We start from the raw sequence: 24,267 nt of genomic DNA, 5'->3' as shown, positions 1-24,267 counted from the left end.
TCTTCCCTCTATCCTAAAACCAGAGTAGCACGTCTTTCCTCCTCCCCTTCCATTGCCACACAAGGAAACACATACACACACACACACACACACACACACATTTTCCCTACACAACACATTAGTATTGCTGACAATAGTATACTAAAAGAGGAGGGCTCTTCTTTTTAAAATGAAGAAACTTGTGAGATATTTTAAGCTCTTAACTTTAGACATGGAGAAACTGAGACACAAGAGTTGTTACTTGAATTCAGAGTCAAAATAGGTAGAAACGATGTTTGAACAAAAAATGAGTCTTATTGAAGCTGTAGACAGTTTTTGCGAGAAAGTTGGAGTTTAGTTTCTGATTAATCTGAAGAAATACAGCGTGAGAGTGATTATCAGTTGCTCAAGTTTTTAGTACTTAGATTAGTACCAGCCTGCTCTAGTATTTTAACATTCATTTGCTGCTCTGCCCAGCATTTCACATGTATTTTCACGAATAGTCTACAAAGCAATCCAGGTAAACACGATTACTACCTCATTTTTTAGGAGATGACGAGGCTGAAAGAGGGTAAGTGATTTAACTGCTGTGTACCTTTGCTCAGTAAGCAGTAGAGTGGGGACTGATCCCAAGCCGTCTAGCTCCAGAGCCCAAGGGCCTTTATACTGCTTCCTTCTCCTCTCTTCTCTCCATGTTCTCTCTGTGGATTAAGGCAGAATCAATTCCACAAAAGCTGAAGTGTAACCACATTCACAAGCCACTTCCATCAAACAACTACTGCACTTGATTCCTATTATTTGTGTATTCCATATTCTCAAACTTTCCCCAAATTTATTTTAACCCTGAAATCAACACTCCTGACCTTCCACAATCGTTAGACATGTACAGAGGGAGAAAAATCTGAGTTGCTCAAGTTGCATATTCCCAGTTGAGGTGGAGCAAAGTACATTCTGCTTTCTTTTTTCAGCTCTCATATTGTAAACAAGTATCCCTTTTGGAGTATACTTAGTACCACATTTTTGTGCTTTTTGTTGATTTTACTTTTTAAAATCCTCTCCCCCCATAGCGCTGAATGCCGCCTACCACTTATAAGCACAAGTAGACCGTGCCATGCTTCAAGGAGAAGATTATGTGCCATGCTTCAAGGAAGTGGCTTGTGAATGTTGTTACAGTTCAGGTCAGTGGTGGCAAACCTATGGCCCACATGTGGTTTTCCTTTTAAGACAGAAGGTGTTAATATATGAGTTGTTTTTTCTAAATGAAATCCTCAGTATTTGGGATTAATTACAGCATCGGCACGTTTTGATGCATAAGTGGGTTTTGGGGTGCAGTTTGGGCACTTGTCTCCAACAGGTTCGCCACCGCTGTGTTAGGTGATGGGCAGGACTATTGTCGGCTGTGCTTCCAGTGCTAATGCAACAACAATACGTAGTGAATACGGTGTCTTTAAATAAAATCACACACAAAGTAAAATTATCTATCGGTGTTGAAAATGCTGTGGCCAGAGGCTCATAGGAATCTAAACCTCACAGGAACCTCAACCTATATTTTCCCTATGGGCAAAAATTCGGTATTTGCTAAATTCATGGTTCTTTGATACCATAAGAAAAGTAACTAATGTGATGGGGAAAAGTCAGTTATTCTTTATCATGTCTCATAATCACCCTTGCCTAAGTTCTTGAGGAAAGGTGGCTGTCCCCACGTGGATGAAACCATCGCATCTCCAAGTATTTTAGCCCCTGGAAGCCCCACTGACTAAGCTTGCAGCACCTTCCAGGCAGCCACCTCTGCACTCGCTCTACCCTCTGCAGAGGGGAACCTAGTTAATCAGGAGAGAAAACTCCCTCGCAAAGTAAACAGTGAGTAGAGTGTACATACGGTGAGAAACAAATGGCTCTTGGTACCATGTTGTGGAAATTATCTGACTAAGGTAGATAAAGGAGCAAGGCAAGCCTAGGTGGCTCTGGTGAGTCCACACACACACACACACACACACACACAGCACAGCCCATCTGTGACGTGTGTACCAGCCTCTCCGAGAAAACTGCATCCTTACACTCAGCACCTTCAGAGCGGGGCTGTCCTTTGTCTTGCTGTGCTCTGTGCTGACACCGAACTCCGCCATGTCTGTGACTGCCTGCCAGGGCTTGGGGTTTGTGGTTTCACTGATTGGGTTTGCAGGCATGATTGCAGCCACCTGCATGGACCAGTGGAGCACCCAGGACTTGTACAACAACCCAGTGACTGCTGTGTTCAACTACCAAGGGCTGTGGCGCTCCTGTGTCCGAGAGAGCTCCGGCTTCACTGAGTGCCGCGGCTACCTCACCCTGCTGGGGCTGCCAGGTAAGAACCGGGTGCCTGGCTAGATGGCTGGGGAGATGGGGTGGAGAGGAGACCGCAGCCTCTGCCTAGGAGAGAGAGGAACTGGATTCATATTTTTATAGGAGCAACAACCACCACCACAAGTGTTGCTACAGAAATAAAGAAACCTTAGGGAGAACTTTCCGGAGCTGGAAGCTCCTGTTCCCCCAGCTAAATGATGCCCAGTTCTCCTAGGACCACTTTATTCTAGTAAGCCCTACATGAGCAATAGCACGGTCGCATTCACCCACATAAACAGAATTCAGGAGCCCCAGACTTTAGCCACTTTCTTCCCTTAACCCCAAGTGTGTCCTCGCTGAGTTGGACCCTGCCTAGCTCCTGAACAGATTCCACTCCAGGGCTCTTGGGCCTGGCCCCAGCTCCCAGGTACACAAGCAAGCAACAGCAATAGAAATGGGGCAGGGAAAAGGCCAGAGATAAAGAACCAGGGTTCTCTGAGATGTGACACATGGGCTCTGCTCTGGAGCTCCAGGTTCCTGACTCCAGAAAGTACTGGTCCCAGGGAATGAGACTTCAGGCACACCCTGCACGGGGGCCTCTGCCTGGCTAGTGAGCTCTGGCGTGCAAGGAAAGGTGTTGCGGCTGCCATGTGCCCTCCTGACTGACACGTTGGCTGCCCCAGGACTGTATGTTCATTTGCTTAGTAGATTAGTCCCTTCAACTTGAAGAAAAGTCAAGCCACAAGGCAGAAAATGTCAAAAGAGTCATTCACTTGGACTACGGAGTAAAGCAATGATGAACTCGTCATTTTTCATTTTTGTTCATTTGTTCCTTCCATAAATACAAGTAGATGTCTTGATAGGGGAGTTGATCTAAGTGGGGAAGGGTCTGAAATAGAAAATGACAGGGCATTTCCCACCAGGAATTGACCGTTTGACTTCAAGGTCAAGACTTTAGAGATAGATACAGGGCAGGGGGGAGGGGACAAGTGAAGATGTCAGTCAAAGTGATTTATTTTCCATATACGATTGATATTTGTGCATACGGCTCTCCCTATACCCTCAAGATGCTGCAGAGTTGGCACTCCAGGAAAATGGGATGCCCCTGGCTGGGCAATGCCAGGTGCCAAGTGAGGAGGGTCCAGGGCTGGTGCTGTGGGAGATGAGGTGAAGAGTGCACTGTGCAACCAAGGCTCTGCTGAGGCAGAAGAGTCACCAGGGACACTTGGGAGTGGCTAGGATTTGAAGGGGACGGTATTCCAGAAGGAAAATAGCATGGGCAAAAGCCACTCACGTCTCACTCAGGCACAAATGACAGCATGACCTTGGCTGGAGAGGGTTTATGTGGGGAGGATCACAGAGGGCACTGAATGCCAAGCTAAGGTGTCTGGAAACCCAGGAGAGATTTATTTAGGATTATGGTATTTCAAGAATATTAGTCTGTTAAAAGAATGCAAAATAGATCAAAGCAAGATGAAAGGCAAAGGCAAAAATGGTAGAACCAGGGTGAGAGGGAGGGACTAAGTATCAACAGAACTTGAACCAGATATGGTCAGTTTCTGGTCAGTGATCTCCCCTCACTTGGGACTGGAGGAAGGCGAGCCACTTCCTGTCTCTAGATCCTACTGCCCCTCCCCAGCTCTGAGTCTAAGCACCTGCCATAGGGTTCTTTTTCACTTCAGTCACAAAATGCCAAAACAAAATCCAGAACCTAAGACATGGGTCCTTGCAGAGCCAGAGGGTACAGTGGACAGAATCAACCTGAGGCTGATCTCATGCCACACACAGTACCCGCGGGGAGACATAAAGGCTTTGTGCTGCTTCCCAAAGGGGCAGCAGCAGTGGCAAATCACACATTAGCACTTAGGTACACTACTGCTTTGCAATATTCTGTGTAATCTGAACCACCACTTTGTGAGATTGATACTATTATTACCAACCTTTTAGAAAGGAACCAGTTTGAGTATTTGCCCAAAGTTACTTGCAGATCTTGTCAGAGCTCAAACCCTGTCCTGTCAGAGCCTAAGTCCTAGCTCATAGCCCTAATAGGAATCTGCAAGGCTCAGAGACACAAAGCAAAAATCTCTCCTGACCCAAAGTAGAAATCTTGCAGTGCAGAGGCACCTTCCATTCCTCTTCTCTTGCATGTCTGGCTCTGAGCCCCACCCAGACTTCTAGGGTGGGCTCTGGACTAGTAGCAGTCAACAACCTCCATGCCTATGCTACAGATAAAGTGGTGGAGACCCAGAGGGACAGGGTGGCCTGCCCGTGCTCAGAGACCAATCACAGGCCATCCTGAGATTGCCTGTTACACCTTCTGCTAGAACCTGTGTGAGAGAAAGAATCCCATGACTAGAGAGGTTAAAGAAAATTTTTTTCAAAGAGAATATTATAGAAATCCCACTTTTAAAGAAAAAAATTCTTGCAGACCTTCAATGTTGGTTTAAATTATGCTCGCTTCAATGTTAATTTAATATATACAAACATAACAATAAATTTAAAGTTGTTACATAAATCCTATACAAGCACCAAAACCACACTTGTAAATGTAATATAGGTAACACAAAAAGAGTTAGTAAGATCAAAATTAAAACTTATTTTAGCGTTAATTTCCACTTTGTCTGTAACAGGACAAAGAGGCAGCCTCAATTCTGGTATTGTATTTCATCTGTTTGAGTATTTTGACTTCAGTATTAACACAGACTCTCCACTCATGTAGGTTCATCTTATAAAATGGTGTGGATAACATCTTATAAAATGGTGTAGGTTCATCTTATAAAATGAGAGATCACATCTCACGCTCAGCCACCACATCAAGGACATACCCTCTCATGCATAGGGTCATGAAGTGTCTGGGACTTGATAGTGCCCTACAGAGGTGTTGGTTTGTTAAATGAAAGATTGTGTCCTGGTGCTCCTGAAATCCAGCTTTAATGGCTATCTTAACCCAATGGTTTGACAAAGAAAGGGCTTTCCTGTGTATTTCTGCCAATAATTGCTGCAATCTGGTATCTGCAAACACAGAACAGTGAAAGCCTTGAGGATGGTACTGACCACCAACATACTGACCACCAGGGCACAAGTCTTTGAATATAGAGCACCAGTACCACCAGGTGGGAGAAATTCCCACCACTCTGTTTTCTGATTGAGCTACAGTGAAGGCTTTGTTCATTAACAATTGAGGATAATTATTAACCATGTCAGATATTTAACCAAAATTTAAGGTTTTGATAATTCAAATTGCATTTTAATAAAAAGATGGACAAATAGATTAATGAAATAAAATCTACAACTAGAAAGATAGGTATGTGAATTTAACTTAAGATAGAGGAGGTTTCGAAAGCAGGGGGAAGGTTATTCAAGAAAAGCTACAGAAGTTACTGATTAGACCTTTTGTAAGTGAAAAAGTAACTACACCAACCAACACATAAACCAAAATTAATTCCATATTAATTATACATAAACATACATAAAATACTTCTAAATATTTTTAAGTTCTAAAATAATTTTATCTTCTAAATGGAAAATAATTATCTCAGCACAGTAACAATAGAGGAAAACAGAAATGAAAACTAAATTATTTGAAGTAAAAATAATTCAACAAATAAGTATTGCACACATTTTGTGCACGAGACAGTGGGAAGTGCATAAAATAAAGTATAATGTATGAGGTTTTTTCCTAAAATGTGGAATGAAACTAAATGTAAATAGATGTTTTTGTACTTACGGCATTATCAAGCTCCTTAACAAATAAATAGCTCATACGAATTGATAGGAAAGTGCTCAATTTCTATGGAATAAGTGAGAAAAGAGTACAAAATGACAAAGAAAAGAAAAAATAACAAATGTTTTATAAATGTGCATTTAAAAGAAATTGAACAGAGGTGGGGGTGTACTTTGGTAGGAGATTGCTTGCCTAGCATTCATGAGGCCCTGAATCTGATCTCTAGCACCACAAAAAGGAAAACACAGTTCAAACTCAATAATCAAGAGATGTAACGAAAACAGGTGATCATGTATAACTTACCAAATTCACAGTATAGGTAAGCATGCCGTGAGATCTTTCAAATATCACTACCTGGAATAAAATTCATAGAAAGCAGTGCTGCTGTATGTAAAAAGAATTTTTTTAAAACTTCACATTCTTTGACAGTCCTACAAATCTATCCTAACAGAGTATTCAGAAGTGGTGGCAAAGATTTATGTATAAAATATTCACCATAACATTGCTTTCATACAAAAATATTGGGGGAAGATACAACTTAACTATGTAAGAATAGACACTGTTCAGGTAAATAATCACACTTCTATGTAATGGGGCACTAATGCACTCCTGATATTTATAAAAGCTTTACTGACCTAAGTACAATTCAGCAGAAACAGCAAAACATCAAATTTTGTAAACTCTTAGGCATGAAAAAAATTTATACAGAGAATTGGTAAGAAAGAAGCATGCCAAATACCTTGTCTAGAAGTTAAAATGGAGTGATTTTTAAAAATTTTCTCCAAATTTTTATTATGAACAGCAAAAGTTAAACTCAGAAAGTAAGCATATGCAGTATGGTAATATAGGGCAAAATTATTAAATGTATCATTTATTTCTCTTGTTAGCATACTAATTTTATTTCTTCCTGATTGCTAGCGATATTTTTATTACTACTTATACCACCATTTTACCTAATTATCATTAATGGCATTACATTAATAATCTTAAAAGTTGTTAGTGAAAATGATGGAAATACTTTATCCAAAGTCCGTAAAATAAGCTCTTCAAAGTTTACAATCTGAAATGATATTTTGGGAGTCTTATTTAAGCCTGAATGCAGGAGTGATTTCAGCAAAACACTTTACTGCTTTTTAAAAGTGATTAAGCAAAGCTGAACCACACCTATTATCATTAAACAGAATCAGACCAGGCGTTAACTAATAGCCACTCATTCAGTAGGTTTCAACACGTGTTGCTCTGAACTGAAAATCAGATTTTCTCTCTGGACTCCTGTTCATTCTTTGGCAAAGACAGCTAAAGTAGTGGTTCATTCAATTCAGAGCCCAGAAAATTCACCAGGATGTGAGAAATCCCATCTTCCAAGTGTTTTAAAACACAAAAAAATAAGTGTATAGATTTATAATTTTTCCCTTCTCGTTCGACATCCTGCCTACAGCTACCTTTAGTAGACCCTTTAAAATTAGTTTTTCTTCTTCTAAAAAAGTTAAGTTATTGCCGCCTTTAACCAAAAAGAAAAGCTTTTTTAAAATTTTTGTATTGATATATGTTTGTAGTGTGTAATAAATATATTCATCGTGGGGAATTGTTACGTATTGCAGCTTGATCCTTTTTACTTCTTTTCCCTTTCCCTTACCTCCCTTGCAGTCCTCCTCGTCTCCGGATCCTTTTGCCCTCTCTACCGTCTCTTTCCCTGCTTCTTTTCGTGTATCTTTTCTTCTGCTCTTTATTTACCCTCTGATTTTCTCCTATGGGAGAAACTACAAGATATTTAAGTTTCTGTGTCTGATTTATTTTGCTTAGCATTATGGACTCAAGGTACATCCATTTTCCTAGAAATGACTCCAATTTATCCTTCTTTCTGGCTTAGTAGTCCAAAGAAAAACTCAATTCATTGTTATTGAAATATGATTTTTTTTCTACTTTTGAAATTTTGCATAAAACATTTACATAGGAAAATTAAGGGAGAAACTGCTATGAGTGAAAAAAAGAGAATTTGTGATAATATTTTTTCTACTCTTCTGTTTTCAACTTATTGTTGTGGTATCATTATAATTGTTGTATGGGAAGGGTAAGGATGTTGGATAAACATCATGAACTCAACAACTGAAAACCAAACATATGGAGCTTTCTAAAAATAACACACCTGCCTCTTGGTTGAATTAAGAGTTAAAATGTGTCCCGTCCACAAAAACAGTGCCAGAATCTTTCCCAATCTAATGAGTCCGAGAGGAGACTGAGACCAGTGTGACCTCTTCTAGCTGCCCCTTCTCTGCCTTTTAGACTTAGCCATGTAGCTCAGCTTAGGGAACACACAGCCATGAACACTATTTCTCTTTCAAGCATTCAATTCTTGCTTATGCTGTTACGTGGGTTTTCTGACCCACACTTCATTCTCCAGACACTGATCACAGAATGTAAAGTTAGGAGTAGCATCAACAGGAGGATTGCCCCCGTCCAGATGAGGGAAAGATCTTCCGTATTTGCCTTCTGTGTTCTCTGGGAATGAAACCATGGGAGTGGGGACTGGGTGCGGCTAAGATAATACTGAAATGTCCAGACACAAGGGTTTGTTTCCTGGAGTACTAATCTAGTTAGAGATTGTAATGTATATGAGTGTGTGAATGCATATGTATTTCAGGCTTTGAAATCCAGATTTAAGAACATTAGAATTAATTAAATGTCTCTAAACTCAGAGGCCAGACATATATGAGGCTCAGAAGCAGCAAGTTGATCATTTCTCTAAGAAAACTGAGCTGTAGAAGCAAACTTCAACACCTCATTTCTTCAGCTAAGTGTCTCTTTAATTGTGATTATACAGCTTCTAATTGTCTAACGCTAATAAAAACTTTGCTATGAAATATGAAGATAGTGTGTGAGGTCTGAAAGGGCTCTGGGGTAGTCCCCACATGTTAGGGATGAAGAAAGTGAGCTACCAGGACTTAGGAGTTTGTCCCCAAATCACCTAGCATACAGCGCAGTATGGACAGTCGGGCAAATGCTATATCTCTCGGTAACCAGGGCAGGGTCCTTGGCCCTGAAGCCGTGCTTGGTTCTCAGGCCTTAGCTGCACCTCCCGTGCCTACCACACCATCTTCCCATGGTCCTTGCGGAATGAGTGACAGTGTGAATATGGAGGTCAAGGGGATCGCTGGCCCAATTCCAATACCTGTGGACCAGCCGCAGATCTCTAGGTCAGGAACTGGATTCATGTTCTCAAAAGTTGGAAAAATACATAAAAACAAAAAGGGTTGGACTGAGGTGACGGTGACAGCCCCACATTTGCCTTCCTTAAAGCACCTCTAGCTCAAACCATTTGAGGTTCCTTGACTTCTGTCTCACTTGACTCACCTAAAAATTGCAGATAACCATACCTACCCCTCCCACTTCTCTAAGATCAAAACAGAAAAGTGGAAGTAAGGTAGGTTACAAGTGGACAGGAGGAAATGTGGCAGTCTGGTTTTAGACAGATCAAGGTGGGTGCTTCTTAGGGCCATCTTATTTTGAATGAGGTCGGCCTGAGTGGTCACCGGGGTCTGTCCTGCCACCCCAGGGCCACTCTGGCCTTTTTCCCAGAGGGCACCAAGTTCCGGGTAGAGACAGAGCAGGCATAGGGGAGGCCAGTACCGCCAAGAGCAGGGCGTCCTTCCGGCCTCTGCCAGCTGAGCTCAGCCAACTGCGCCTGTGCAGCTCAGCCCGACAAGTGCCTCTTGGGGCCTCTTCCCTAACAAATGAAAAAATAATGCCCTTGAACAAGGAGTGAAACTGAACTATCTAAGGAAAACACCGTGAGCAAACACTGAGCCCCAGAGAAAGCGTCTGATTAGCAGAGCTCCCCTCGGGCAGCACACGCTGGGCGCCCAGCTTTGGCTGCAGGAAGGCGGCAGGGCCAGGGCTGCGGCCATGTCCACCACCACGTGCCAAGTGGTGGGCTTCCTCCTGGCCTTGCTGGGCCTGGCCGGCTGCATCGCTGCCACGGGGATGGACATGTGGAGCACCCAGGACCTGTACGACAACCCCGTAACCGCCGTGTTCCAGTACGAAGGGCTCTGGAGGAGCTGCGTGAAGCAGAGCTCGGGCTTCACCGAGTGCCGGCCCTACTTCACCATCCTGGGCCTTCCAGGTAGGCGCCGGGTGCCTGGCAGGGCCAGGAGAGAGCGCCGGGGAGCGCAGCCACCGGGCTGCCTGACCCAACCGCGCTGCTGCCTGTGCGGGTGCTCCCTGGCTACAGGCTAAGAGGACAAGCTGATTCGCTGTCAAAGACAGCGAATGTCACACAGGAGAAAATGGGGGAATTCATGCTCAGGTCTAAGGAACTGCTAACCAGGAGGCAGGCTGTAGGAAGACTAGGTCTGTGGTAAGAGATGCTGGGGTTACCTAGCATAAGCTACTGTTTCCCCAGGAGAAAATACAGTATTTGCTTCTACGTGCAAGTGACATGCTTCTGCCAATACATACATGGGAGTAGCGGAGGATGTATTTAGTTTTAACCAGAAAAGTTCATCAAGAGCTAATGTAATTTTGTTTTCAATTAAGCTTTCCTCAAAAAGTTAAGAGTTTCTGTAAGTGCCCGAAAATTGCTACTAAATTATAATTTCCTCTTTCTGAAATTTGTGTTGAGAACATCCAGTATTCTCTTCCTAAAAATCAATATACATCAGAACACAAAATTATAATTGTATTATACTAATGCCTGTATATAAATATAATCACAGAGGTGACACGCTTTCATACTTGAAGATGAAATAAGCTACATGTTGTTTGTAATGCAGATAATTTTTGCAAACTTGCACCATAGCAACTTTGCATTCTGGATATCATGGAAGCTCTGTTTGTATCTTTTTAAAAATCATAAATAAGAAAATAATAGGGCTAGCTAGGGTGACCAAGATAAGAGTGTAGTTTTGCCTCTTTCAAACAGGTAGGTGGAAATAAATTGCCAAGAAATTTTAAAGAAGCTATGGAGTCCTTGAAATTGAATTGTGAAAAGCAATTCAACTAATCCATCTTTATTTTCAGAAAGAAATAAGAGGATGACTGTCAGAGTACAGGAATTGAGGTATTTATTTCATTTTTTTCTGGAAACCACTCATTGCAGGAAAAACAGAATCACTACCTCCAAGAAAGATAGGCTTAGGGAAGGACCTGCCCAGAGGGAAGTCAGCCAGACTGGCCAGGGAATGTGCTCTCATGAGGGGAGCGGTCAGAGGGAGGAAGCGTGAGACGGATTGTTGAACTGCTACCTACATCTAATGTTAACTATTAGATGGAGAGAAAAGTTTGACCTTATATTCAGAATTAAGGCATGCTGCCATCCCGTGATTATTCATGCTCAGTAACCTTTCCCAGGACTCCAGCAAACATTGCTGATCTCTAGCTGACTGTATCACAGTAGCGCTTCCAAATATCCCCACAATCCCATATGGCCAACCCCATCACAGCTACCCCACCTTGCCTCCTTCCTATGCACCAGGGCTCCTGCCCTCCACGAGCCTGATCAGAATCTCACCTCTACTACACAGCAGTTCTGCTCCTGTACCACAAAATCATCTCCCCTTCTCCTGGCTAAACCCAGATCTCCACTAGTGCCCTGTGACCCCATGCCACCCTGTCTGTAACTGTGCCCTGTGAATTAGCCCCTCTCCCGGAAAATCTCTCCCTCTTGTACTTCCCTAACAACCAAATTAAAAGGCTAAATTTTCTACCACTTCTCATTCATCACTTTTCTTACTGTGGTTGCCATCCTTCATCTCTTTAGTGTTTGCTCCTTTGACCACGGCTGAAGATCAGGAGAAGGGAGCAATCTTCCAGTCACCAGCTCCCAATTCTCAGTTCTCCCTGCACATTTCAAAACGCAAAACAAGCCGGGCGTGGTGGCACATGCCTGTAATCCCAGCACTTGGGAGGCTGAGGCAGGAGGGTTGTTGTGAGCTCAAGGCCAGCCTGAACTGCATAGTGAGACCCTGTCTCAAAAAGACAAAAAAAAAAAAAAAATCCAAGCACATTCCACGATCCTCTAGTCCGGGATTAATTAGGTACAAACATGGCAGCCTCATAACTATGCCTTCCTACATCCCTCACCTACTTTTCCTGGCCTCTGTTCTGGGCCTCTTCCCCCATTCTATGGTTCTCCCTCTTCTTTTACTATGTTCTGGGCTTGCTCATGGACACCAATTGGCCTGCCCCAAAATGTCGCCTTTATACCCCATCTGCCTTCTCAAATCGCCCCCACAGCTCCTTCACAGTCTCATTTTGCAAGATATCCCACAAGGCAGAGCATTCTCCTTGCATTGAGCATATTCTTCTTCATGACACAGCTTACAAACCTAAGAAGCACTTATTGTGTGCCGCAGATAGTACACCGCACAAACCTACCCTTGTCTGCACCTGTAAACCCCAGTGGAGGGGGCATGCATGTGCACAAGTATTAAGGCAAAGGCAGTACCTGTCCTGGGGCCTTTACGTGGATGTGTGGGGCACCAGAGATTCGGTGGGAAGTGTCAGGAGGAGAGTGAGTCCAGAGGGTTTCACTGACGGGGTTCTGTTTGAGCCTGAACCTTAGGTTACCGGTTTGGTTATCTGTACATTTGTCTCACTCAGCTGTTGTGAGACAGCCCATTAGCTACCTGGACAAGAATTATTTTCCCAGTTCCCAGCATAGGACGAGGTAAAACTAAGAGCCAGCAAGTGGTTGATAAGCTAAGTTGAACTTTGGATGAGAGTATTCTAAATGTCTATGTGACCCATGTGAACTAAGCACGAGTGAAGGGCTTCTCCCAAAAAGGACAGCAGATCGCCTTTGTACTATAGACTTTGCTATTACGGAATCACGTATAGAAAAGAACCTGATCTTCCACCTGCCTGAAACAGATTCATTGTTCATCCGGCTGTGTATTTAACAGATATCGTTTGCGTGCCTACTGTGTTACAGGGCCTAGCTTCAGGGACTATCAGAGTAGTGTCAGCCACCGCAAAGAACAAACCTAAACATCTCCGTAGTTTAATACAGCAAAAGTTTACTTCCCGTACACATGAAGCCCGCTGAGGGACAAGCAGCCTCCTTGTAGCCACACCATTCAAAGAGGCTAGAACACGAGAAGAGAGTACTGCCGGGGGCACAGTCCCTCTCAAGCACCTCGGCCTGCAGGTGACACATCATCTCCATTTACAATGCATTGTCTGGATCTAGCTGTCCAGAAGACATAGAGCTCACGGCTGTTTGGTGAGCACCCCCATCTCTGCCACAGTGACACTTGAATAGTAGCTGCTTGTGCTAAAACATACCCACCAGGTGGGTTTCAATTCTAATACACAGAGAACTTCTTGAACACCAAGTGGTCCGTGCAAAAGAGGACATGCCCTTGACTTACATTCACTTTTCAAACAAGAATTATTCCATTCTGCTACATATAAAATATTGTCTGATCCCAGATACTGTACAATGTGTGGTTTCAGAAGACAGACATTTTGATAGGGGTGGCCTGAAATCAGGAAGGAGGTGAATTTATGCCTCATAAAATTCTCTGGTACTTAATATTTAATAACTATAAATATGGTCATAGGAAAAAATTACAGTTTTTCCAAAAAGGAAGGAAGAAGAAAGAAAAAGGGGGGGTAGATTTGGTAAGCTAGATATCTTTTTGTGATCCTAGAAACTGAACCCAGTAAGTTATGTTCCTAGCCCTTTTTAAAATTTTTTATTTTCAGAAAGTCCCACTAAGTTGTTTAGGCTAACCTTGAACTTGCAATCCTCCTGCCTCAGGCTCACACTTTTATTTGCTGTCAGACCAGACAAAGAGCTCATAGAGCGGAAACCCTGTTGCTACCCAAGGAGCTCTGAGATGTTCCTAACACATAAAGGGAGTGATCCTTAGAGTTTTAGGACACAGAAAGCAAGAAGGAAGGACTTCCTCACATCACACTTTGAGGTCTGTGAACATGAATGTGAGTTCCTGCAGCAGTGTATTTAGGGCTCTTGGAAGCTGCTGGTCTTCCAAGTGTCAGTAAGCTTGTAGCCAGAGGACCCCATGGTACCTGTCTTGCGTCTCCCGTAACACCCTGCATGGCCTACAACAGGTAACAGTGCTAGGACGGGAGGGTGGGAGTGGGGCTGCTTTGCATCCTGTCTCCCAGTTGTGCTGTAAAAAGTCAAGCTGTCCTGAGCCAGTGTGGAAATGGGGGGCCCTGCATCCACACAGGGTCCCAGCATCCACAGAGAGGCATCCCCTGCCTTTCTTGTCTAGGTTATGTGGACAGGATTTCATCAAAAGCCAGGAAGTGCATTTCTCAGGCTGAGTTTGCAGAAAAGGAGACGCTTTAAGTCAGTGGCAATTTGTGGCCATGAAGAAGAGCCTGGACCGAAGAACAGCCAGTCCTCAGGCAGCAGGAGTGGCTGCACTGTAAATTGGAATCCGGAGACACAAGTATTTGTTTGATGACTTAGATTTGGCAGACAGAATGAGGAGGAAGATTACCAGGAGAAGAAAGCAGAATGGAAACTCAGAAACAGAAGGCAGCAACATAAGGAAGTGGAGTAGCCAGAAAGGGGATGGAGGAGGGTATGGACACTTGTGGAGCTCTTGAGGGAGGTGGGAGGAGCAACACTACCCAGCCAGCACCCAACACCTAGAGAGCAGGCACCAGCAGAAACAGCTGCATAGGGGGAGAGTTGAAGCAGAGGAGCTGGATAGAATGCCTGGAGATGGAAATCAAAGGTTGCGGGAGAAGTGGAGAGAGTTTAATTGTGACCTAGAACTCCAGGAAGCACTGCCCTCCAACAGAGAAGTAAGCCTTTAAGTGTTTGCCAAAATGCATGAGGCAGATACCTATCATACTTTTGGTTAATAATTATAACAGTCACTAGCAGTGACTAAATTCTTCCCAAATAGGAACTCTTGTCTTGCACAATCTCACTGAACTTTTCACTCATCTAATGAAAATGTATCGTATCTGTTCAGAGCTTACAGCCATAGAATAAGTTAATTCAATTTAGCAAGCATTATTATGTCGTCTATGAATAGCTGAATGAGGTGAGTGGTGGTGGCGAAGCTTCTTACCTGTATGTTACCGGCTCTGCGTACCTCACAGCTGAAGCTTTCTCCTCATTGCGTCCTACGCAGTCAGTGCAGAGTGCAGTGCCCGGAGCACAGGGCCATTTGTGGGGCCACATGTACACTCTCCAGTTTATTCGTCAGAACAATGCTAGCTTTATCATTACAAGGTAGAAATAAGGCTCCAAGAGGAGGGAAAGGCAACATGCCCAAGGCCCCATGGATAGAAGATGGCACTAAGAATACAGGCTGAAAGACTCCCGTGTCTGTGTGCTTTTCTGCTGCCCCTGCCTCCCCTCTCCTTCCAAGCAGGATTGGGAGGCCTTTAGAACTGAAGACATTGGTCTGGGCCTGAGCACAAAAGCAGAGGGTGCACCGCACCCTGAGGCTCTTAGAACAATGTTGCTAACTATGCACAATTAGAACACAAAGCTGAAGGAGTAGATGATCTGCACATCATTCCCACTTTTCCTCCTGGGAGACACTGAGGAGAAGGGCAAGAGGCAGTCAGAGAGTGGAATGGACAGGAGGCAAAGATCTGGCAAACCCACGTCCCTGGCTGCATGAAAACGGTATAGCCGAGTAATGTTTTAGGTTTCTTTTGATGTTTGTGCAAAAATTTGCTTAATGGCAGCCACCTGCACTTCTTGATCTCACTTTCCCCCTTTCTGAGATGTCTCAAATAAAGCACTCTTAGGAGAGTAGAGTAGCTCAGTAGCCCATTTACCAGCTCTTAGCATCAGGAGTAAATCACAGCTGGGTCTGTACTGCCCGAAGTTCTCAAACAATTAAGACAATTGATCTTCTAGAGTTGCCTTCTTCCTCTTCCTCTTCCTCCTCCTCCTCCTCCCCTTCCTTTTCCTTCTCCTTTTTTTTTTTTTTTTTAACCCAGGGCCTTTTCACTGAACTACTTCTCAAGCTACATCTCTTTTTGAGACAAAATCTTGCTAACTAAGGCTGGGTGTGACCTTGTGCTCTTCCTGCCTCAGCCTGGAGGAGTGTTGGGATTATAGGCATGCAGCAAGCACATGCCCAACCAAACACCTTTTATGAACTCACCTATCCAAAGGAAAGATTACTTAGAACCATTTTGTGCTCTTTCCCAAACCCATCTCACCTGTGTTTTGGACACTTGATTTCTCAGCTCCTTTGTAAGGACTAAAATAGCCCTGACTTTTTTCCATGTGACCAGTTCTACTTCCCCATTATCTCTTCCTCAACGTGTAAACAACAGCAGCTGCTGGAGACTGTGGGAGTTTCCTATCAAGCTGCCTATCACATTCACACACAGAAGAACAGAGGGTTTTATAACAGAGCTATCTTTAACCCAGAGAACAATTCCATAAACTCTAAAGCAAAAATCCACAAGGAAAAAAAATGAGACTGCTCTAAAATACTTTTTTGGGGAGGAGCCTCCCTGTGCACTCCTTGCCATTGGCTGAATATTGCCTCATAAATTCCAAATGCCCTTAAGCTTGTGAAACCAGCTTTCCTGTCCTCAGCTTCTGATGGAAGAAACTGGTCCTAGGAGGGGAGTGATTGCAAGTTAATCATAAAGTTGAAATGAGATGTGAGAGGGCTTCTTGGTTTTTAGGTAAACTGCTTTCCCTCTTTTCAAAAAAGAAAAACATAACAGCAGCCATGGCTGTTTAATGCGTGGACCAGCAGCTAAGTGCTTACACATCATTGTCCTTGTTGGGGAAACCCTCTGGGAACTGAGACATGTCCACAGAGCCCACAAGAACCTGTGACCCCAGGAGACTGGTGTGGGCTTGAGAACAACAAAAGCACAGTGTGCATCTCCGGGGTGGAGGCCAAAACATCACTACTTCTTTCAAGGTCCCCCCTTCCAGACGAGGCTGGGGAGGAGCCGGGACTAAGAACCACTCTGAGTGTACCTCACCTGTTAGTACGCGGCTCCTCTGGGGGAATGAGATATTTTGAAGCAGGGAGGGAACACTGAGCTCAGATTTTTCTGTTTGCTTATTTCAGCACAATCCTACCCGCCCTTCAGGCCTGATAAGGCCTCATTATTCACAGGGAGGAATGCTGGAGTCACACCTTTGGTGCGGAGAGTTGGGCTGCAGAGCCCACTGAGTCACTGGCGGCGGGCTGATAAGCCTATACCTTTCCATGTATCAAGGAAGAGAAACTGGCAAAATAAGAAACCTACCTGATTCCACCAGTTTCCTTGTTTCCCTGTCTGTGGAGAAAGACTAGAATGGTAAAATTTTCTAGCTGGAAGTTAAGTTTAAATCACATGCTCGCACCTCCAAGGCCCATATTAGGCATGTGGCATTCCTAGCAATGAGTGGTGGGGCGCATTTTTTCCATCTCCTGGCACCTGTCCCCACCACAGACGAATCCTTCAAGGGGTTTCCTGATCAGGGAAGACCTTGGTCCATCCACCCAAGGCCAGTCCTTCTGGCTCTGACGGTGGCCTTACAAGGTGCGAGAGAACATTTTGTCTTTTCTAACCATAGAGTAAAAAACAAGGTAAGAGAAAGCTAGAGAGATGGTTTTCTTTAAAAATGAAAAATGTGGTAGACTCCTCACTGAAAGAGAGATCCAAGATTCATCAGAAATCTGGAGGTCAAGAGAGAGCAGGAAAGAAATGAGGCTTTTGGTGCAACCTTGATGACAGAGGCACAAGAGCGACTGGACAAAGGCTGACCAGGTCAGACAGCCCCTGAGGCTCCTGTGGGCATGGGCAGCAGCCGTCTGTAGCTGGCAAAGGCACAGGTCACCTTATGCACACTGGCAAGCATCCCCATTGCTCTCACTTGACACACCAGGGAGGCCCACACCTCAGCCACACCCACACCCACAGCGTGCACTTGGTATGCTTTAGGAACAAATAAAAAAGCCACTCAGCCAACAGAGAGCCAGGGACCCATCCTTGTGGAGGGTGGGAGATGTGTAGTTTTGCATGGAGTACAGATGGGGTACCTTTATCCTGTTTGGCTAATTATATTTTGGTTGGTTGGTTAGTTGCTTGCTTCCCTGCTTTGGTTTATTTTAACCAGATGTTTTACCAAGTGCTTCTCAAGAGGCACAAATTACTTTGTTCTCTGAACAGCTTCAGGTTTAAAAAAAAAAATCAGAACTGGAGAAGTCTTTAGATCTTCTAAAAAGATGCTGGGTAGATTTTAAGTTTGGAAGAGGCTCTTGGAAACAAAATGGAGGGAATGTCTAAGGTTCTTTTTCTTAAAAGTCCTATTTCCTGAGAGGAATATCCAAAAGCAGAATGGAATGAGAATGCTTCCTAATGGCAATGACTGCCGCATACATGCCTTCTACATCACTGTCCTGAACCACAGGGCTGCCATGTAGTTTATGTGAATTAAAGAGAACTGGAACCACAGAACAAGCTGATATCATAAAATTGTTCCTTTTTGTTTACTCAGCCAAGATGCTGTCAAGATGAGAATAAATTTGAAGTTCAAGACTTCTGGTAAAAACATAATCTTCCCAGGTTGTAAAAGGCTTAAAGGCAGAGATTATATCTCATGAAACTTTATACCTCTTACAGCTTCTGGCAAAAGGCATAGCAGAGGATTTGAGCATTAAAATACTTGGTGAATGAATAAAGGAAGTCTTGGGTGAATGTATGAGTATGTTAATTTATGACCATGGGAGTGCACCAGTGTAATGGCTCAAATACACAAAGCTAAACTGAATACACTTGCAGATAGCACATGCTTGTATTTGTTAGTGAGGTAATAAACAAAAGTGTTCCCAGCATCCCGCAGGGCCAACAAGGCTCTGGAGCACAGAGGTGACACACTAGAGCCTCCCCATATTAGAAGTAGATCACAGGGCCACTCCAAGGTTCTCATGAGTTCTCTGTGCCTTACTGGAGTCATCCATGCTCTACCATTTGTACTCAGCTGCCCTTGCAAGATGCCAATGATATCAGTTCTCCTAGGAATGTTTAGATCCATGGCCCACACTATGTGCCAACACATTTACCACTGTAAGACCAAGACTGGTGATGGGTGCTTGTAGAATTCTTCCCACAGACAAGCAACACTTCTTAGGGGGAGGAGAATGATAATGAAGTGATTGAAGGTCTCGGTGGTGTAGAACTAGAGTCCCTGAACACTCACCTCTGCCACAGGGAGACACCTGCAGAGAAGGCTGTCAGAGCCTCCCTTCCTTACAAAAGGGAGAAGACTCCAGCACACTGTGCATGAGCTAACTCTCCTTTTTCGGTAGTTCTCATTGATTGACAGCTCTTGCATCATGACACATTGCTCTGTGACACACACTTTAGACTGAACATGCTGGCAGTGCTGCTGACATTGGTTGCTATTTGAGATGGAAATCTTCCTGGGGAGGTTCATCAGAGATCCCTCAAGGGTTCCTGGAGGAGATGGAAATGCCCTTGTCTTGAGAGTCGTATTCATAAGTAATGTCCCGGGGCAGGTTATCCCCTGAGATGACTTTGGAGAATGTCCCTTTACACATTCTTTTTTTTTTTTTTTAAAGAGACCCCAAAAAAAAGAAACGATACAGAATTTCAAAACAAGATGATAGGAAATTAACAATGGTTATTATATTGCGTATTGTTGTCTTCAAAGTAGTTGCTCAGGTTACCAGGTATAGGCATGCAAAATTGATCAAACAATAGAAGCACTAACTGAAGTTCCTTTCAGTGAACTAATAGAAATTAGTAGTACAATTATCCTAGCTATCTTGTCGTTACACATTCTTAACATCCCTGTCAGAGGATGACACTTCTCGGCCGAGTCTCCAAGTTTGGAAGATACTTTCTATTGGGAGCTAACAGATCCCGGTCCCATGACAGCAGCCAGAACTCCACCTATATTTCCTGGTCCTCAAAGCAACACACTGTGGTGGGAAAGAAGTATCTCTGAGACAGTTCTGAGTTTGACCCCCAGCTCTGCCCTTCTCTTGGTGTGTGTCCCTGGCAAGTGACTTCACCTCTAAACCTCTGCTCCTTCGACTATAAAATGGAGATAAGAGTATTATCTAGATTGTAGGGTTTTTAATGTGGATTGAAATTTTTTAATATCTATAAAACTCCTAATAGCTTTCAAGCAAAAGTACGAACCCACTGTGACAGCTGGGGCAGGACAGAGCTTCCAGTTCTGTTTATACTTTCAGGAGATTTTTGCCTGTAACAATATAGGCAGATTCCCTGGTATCCTTTATAAGCAGACAAAGTTCTAAATATTTCTCCTGTTTCTTTCCATCTGCAAATTTCAACTTTGCCTGGGCATTATTAACTAGTCTCCTTTGGGGGTAGCATGTGACCAACCCCCTTAACATTAGAACTGTGTAAGGTCTTTAACCAACTGCGTTTCCTAGTGGTTCCTAACTTGCTCCCTTGGATCTGAATGGCAGGGCCACTTTCACTGGGACTTTATTTCTCCTCTTTAAAAGAAAAGTGCCTACCCACCAAGATGCCGAAGATAGTTATTTCCAAAAGATGGGATAAAGAGTTATGAAGGGCTTTTCCCTAAGCTTATAGTTTTCTATAGGTTCTGAAATTTTTGAATGGGCATCTCTTACTTATATAACCAAGAAAAAAAATTTTGGTTTTTTTAACAAAAGAAAAATTGTGCCCCTTACTCCTTCTCTAACACCCCCCATTAGGATGTGATGCCTTTATGCTTAGACTTGACACAAGAAGTCCCTCACATCTGTGAGGGGCTTCAACACCACTTTGGTTATATCTTCAAACCCTTGAGGGGTGGAAACTCTCCACCAACAATACAGCTTTTTTTTTTGGTACTGGGAATTGAACTTAGGACCTCATGCTTGCCTGGCAGGCACAGTGCCACTGAGCTACATCCCCAGCCCAACAATATAGCTTTAAGAGTGAGTATTTCTAGACACTGAGGAAGGCATCTCACCTATATTAGAACCACCTGATTTCAAGCAGCACAACCCCAATACGAATTCGCTTCACGGGGATTTTTTTAAGTGATGCTAGAATAGTTTCTGGATCCCAAAGAGAGACTGTAGCTAGACCTCAGGAATAGTTGGAGTGCAGATATCAAACACTGTCAGGAATCTCTATCTCTCTCTCAAGTTTGGTATGCTTGTTACTATCCAACAGCTTTCTCTCCCTGGTAGAAAATGCAGAATTCCAAGACTATATTTTATACTTTCAAGTCCTGGAGAGAGACTTGTGTCCAAAGTACCAATTCCGTGTATAAGGGCCTCATCTGCCCAGTTTGAGTCGGATGCCCATGTTGGAAACATTAACTGCAGTCAAGGACTACGTTGTGGCCTGAAAGATCAGGGTCATGGTGCTACTGCAGTGCTATTCCATGCTGGTCTACAAGCTGTTTGTTATCTATCCGAATAGTGCTGCTACCCAAACTGAGAATAAATATTTCTAAACTTTTATAATAATTTGACATTTCTGTAACACTGTAGAATGCGATTTTCTATTCTGTCAGGGCATCAATTTTTAATTAAAATGCTTAAGTAGTTTGGAAAGCACTGATGAAGACCTGGCAGCTCCTGCAGGAATCATGTGCTTAAGAGAGAAAGGGAGACATCCTGAAAGGAGGAAGCAGTCGGTATCGAGCACATTATATGCGTACCTAGCTCTGCACTTTACCAAACTGACCCACAGTAGGAGACTTATCCTGTGGAAGACACCAAGGATCACTATTAACTCCGGTCACCCATGCCCACTTGTAGGGGTTCAGTAAACAATTGTTGCAATGAGTCACTGAACTTTACGGATGCAACAGAAACAAAACTGGATATGTCTGGAGGTAAGGTCGCTGCGGCAGAGTCCAGCAGAACCTACACCTGCAAATGGCTGCTAGAAAGGAGACGACAGAAAACTGTGGTTGTGTGGGAAGGCTTGATATTGATAACTGATTTTTTATATACATTTGAAACCTGCAGTTCATGGTGACCTTAGTGGTGCTATATCATGTTGTTATGGTTGATACATTGTGTCAACTTGGGGAGTCTAGAGGTTTGGCTAAGTGACTCAGCAGGAAGCCAGGGTGCTTACTTTGTATACATCCTGAGCCTGTGCAAGAGGAGGGCACGAAAATTATATGAGAGCTACACGCCCCTTAGGTGGGGATAGCCTGTTTACAAAGTAAGGGAGGGAAAGAAGCTGCTTGCCGCGATTCCTCCTGTTTGCTCTGGCTGTTTGCTGTTTGGTTGCCATTCCCCCCTTGCTCTTGTTGATTTGTTATCTTCTGCCTCGGAGCCAGCCAAGTATGGAGTGAAACCTCCACAAACTGTGAGCTAAATAAACCTTTCCTTCCTTAATTTTGGGCATTGGGTATTTTGTCTCAACAACGAGAGAAAAGTAACCAAGACACATGTGCTTTGGCTTTGTCGTGTGGTACACATGAATACTGAATTTTCCTAAAGTGAACACAGCTATATGAAATTTTGAGTTCACATGGAAAGACAGATTTGGATTCTAAGCTAAAGCTGCAAGGTTTTACTATAAGCTCTATCAATAATTTAACTCTTACTTTAGACAAATCATTTTCCTCTAGAACCCAGATGATCAAGTTGTAAAATAAGGTAAATGAAATAAATAAATTCCAAGAGTCCTCCCAGCCACTCATAATTCTCTCGTTCTCTAGATGTCTGTGTGCATTCCCTTCATCAGTCAGAATATTGTTCGTTATCCATTTCTCATTTCCCATAATTCCCCATCCTCTGACAATGGCAAGGTTCAGTTTATGGACTTGCTATTTCTCAGAGGTTCAGCGCTGGTTAGTTGCGGTTGCTGTGTTTTATAAACCGAGAGCCTAATGAGCTGTGCTGAGGTGGTCTGCTTGTGTCTTCCCCTTTGCCCCACAGCCATGCTGCAGGCCGTGCGAGCCCTAATGATCGTGGGCATTGTGCTGGGCGCCATCAGCATCCTAGTGTCCATCTTCGCTCTGAAATGCATTCGCATTGGTGGCATGGAGGACTCTGCCAAGGCCAAAATGACACTGACCTCTGGGATCATGTTCATTATCTCAGGTAAACATGGGTTCCTGCTCTCAAATGTGCTTCTGGGAATGTCAGAGTAGAATCATTCCCATTGAAGAAACACGGCTCCTCCTTATTATTGAGCATGGTTCAGACCTTTTCATGCTGAGATTCAGGGTCTGAGTGTGGAAGTCTAATGACACACTACAGTTTAATGACATCCCAGTAAGTGCCAGTCACCCTCTCCATGGTCACCACAAATGCAATATAAGAGGCTCATGTAAGGGAATCATGCGGCTAATCCCAAAAGACATCTTCTTAATGAAAAAGAAAATGATTTAAGGAAAGAACTCTTGACATCAAAGGATCAAACCCAAAATAGGACTATTTACCCTTGATCTCTAGATGCATGGGATCTATCTATCTATCTATCTCTCCCTCCCCCTCCCTCTCTCCTTCTTTCCTTCTCTGCCTCCCCCCAGAATGAATTAGGTAAGAGATAAGCATCTAGGTCCACATCTTACATAGTGAAAATTCAACAGTCAATGCTTGATTGACCATTCTGTATAGGAATGGAATATTCTACAGCCTCCTCACCTAAACTCATTTAAGCATAAACTGCCCTAAAGCTGACTCTGAAGCTTTCTTGTTCTTTGTCAACAGGTATTTGTGCAATAATTGGCGTGTCCGTGTTTGCCAACATGCTGGTTACTAATTTCTGGATGTCCACAGCTAGCATGTACGGCACCATGGGTGGGATGGTACAGACTGTTCAAACCAGGTAACTTTCTAATCTATATCTCAGTATTCCCTAGTGAATATTGTACCTAATATGACTGTCAGTGCCTGAAAATAGCAAAAATTTATCAGAGAGAACCATGCCCTATCATAAATCAACAGTGATCTATAAATTCATAAACTTCGTTTCAGTGAAATATTCTTGGTGATATGACTTCAGGCTGATCTGACATTTGCATTGAAATACAGTGACAGTTTACAGTATTTATCTAACACTCTTACATAGGCCCCATTGTGGTGGCAACGAAATAAGCAGTTAACCAGGCATGTAAATGAATCAGTTCACATCTACAGTCCATAGTGGGAACCTGGCTAGGAAAAGGTACAAACTGAAATTGATATGAGCTTAGTGCAGCCTAGGGGGGGAAACGAAATGTTTCTTCCCTGGACCGCTGTGTCTTTCTCTCCATCACTAATTCATTTATTCTGCAAATGTGTTGAGCATGTCCTGTGGATCAGGAA

At 43.5% G+C, this 24,267-nt stretch overlaps 1 protein-coding gene across 2 annotated transcripts in view; it reads left to right on the top strand.

The window, feature by feature from the left end:
- The first annotated feature begins 2,103 nt into the window (after window positions 1–2,103).
- Cldn18 (claudin 18) overlaps window positions 2,104–24,267 on the top strand; it is a 29,735-nt gene continuing 7,571 nt past the window's right edge. The window contains exons 1-3 of one of the 2 annotated variants that reach the window (XM_005406752.2): window positions 2,104–2,323; window positions 22,894–23,058; window positions 23,671–23,788. In XM_005406752.2, the coding sequence (XP_005406809.1) occupies window positions 2,104–2,323; window positions 22,894–23,058; window positions 23,671–23,788 (503 nt within the window). Of the gene's footprint in view, window positions 2,324–9,748; window positions 10,149–22,893; window positions 23,059–23,670; window positions 23,789–24,267 lie in introns of those variants that run through there. The other variant, XM_005406751.2, reaches the window with a different exon arrangement.

The sequence above is a fragment of the Chinchilla lanigera genome, unplaced genomic scaffold (genome assembly GCF_000276665.1).
Source record: "Chinchilla lanigera isolate Chin_1 unplaced genomic scaffold, ChiLan1.0 scaffold00100, whole genome shotgun sequence".
Classification (NCBI taxonomy): domain Eukaryota; kingdom Metazoa; phylum Chordata; class Mammalia; order Rodentia; family Chinchillidae; genus Chinchilla; species Chinchilla lanigera.
Note: the sequence above shows the minus strand (reverse complement) of the source record. Positions and strands in the feature narration are given on the sequence as shown.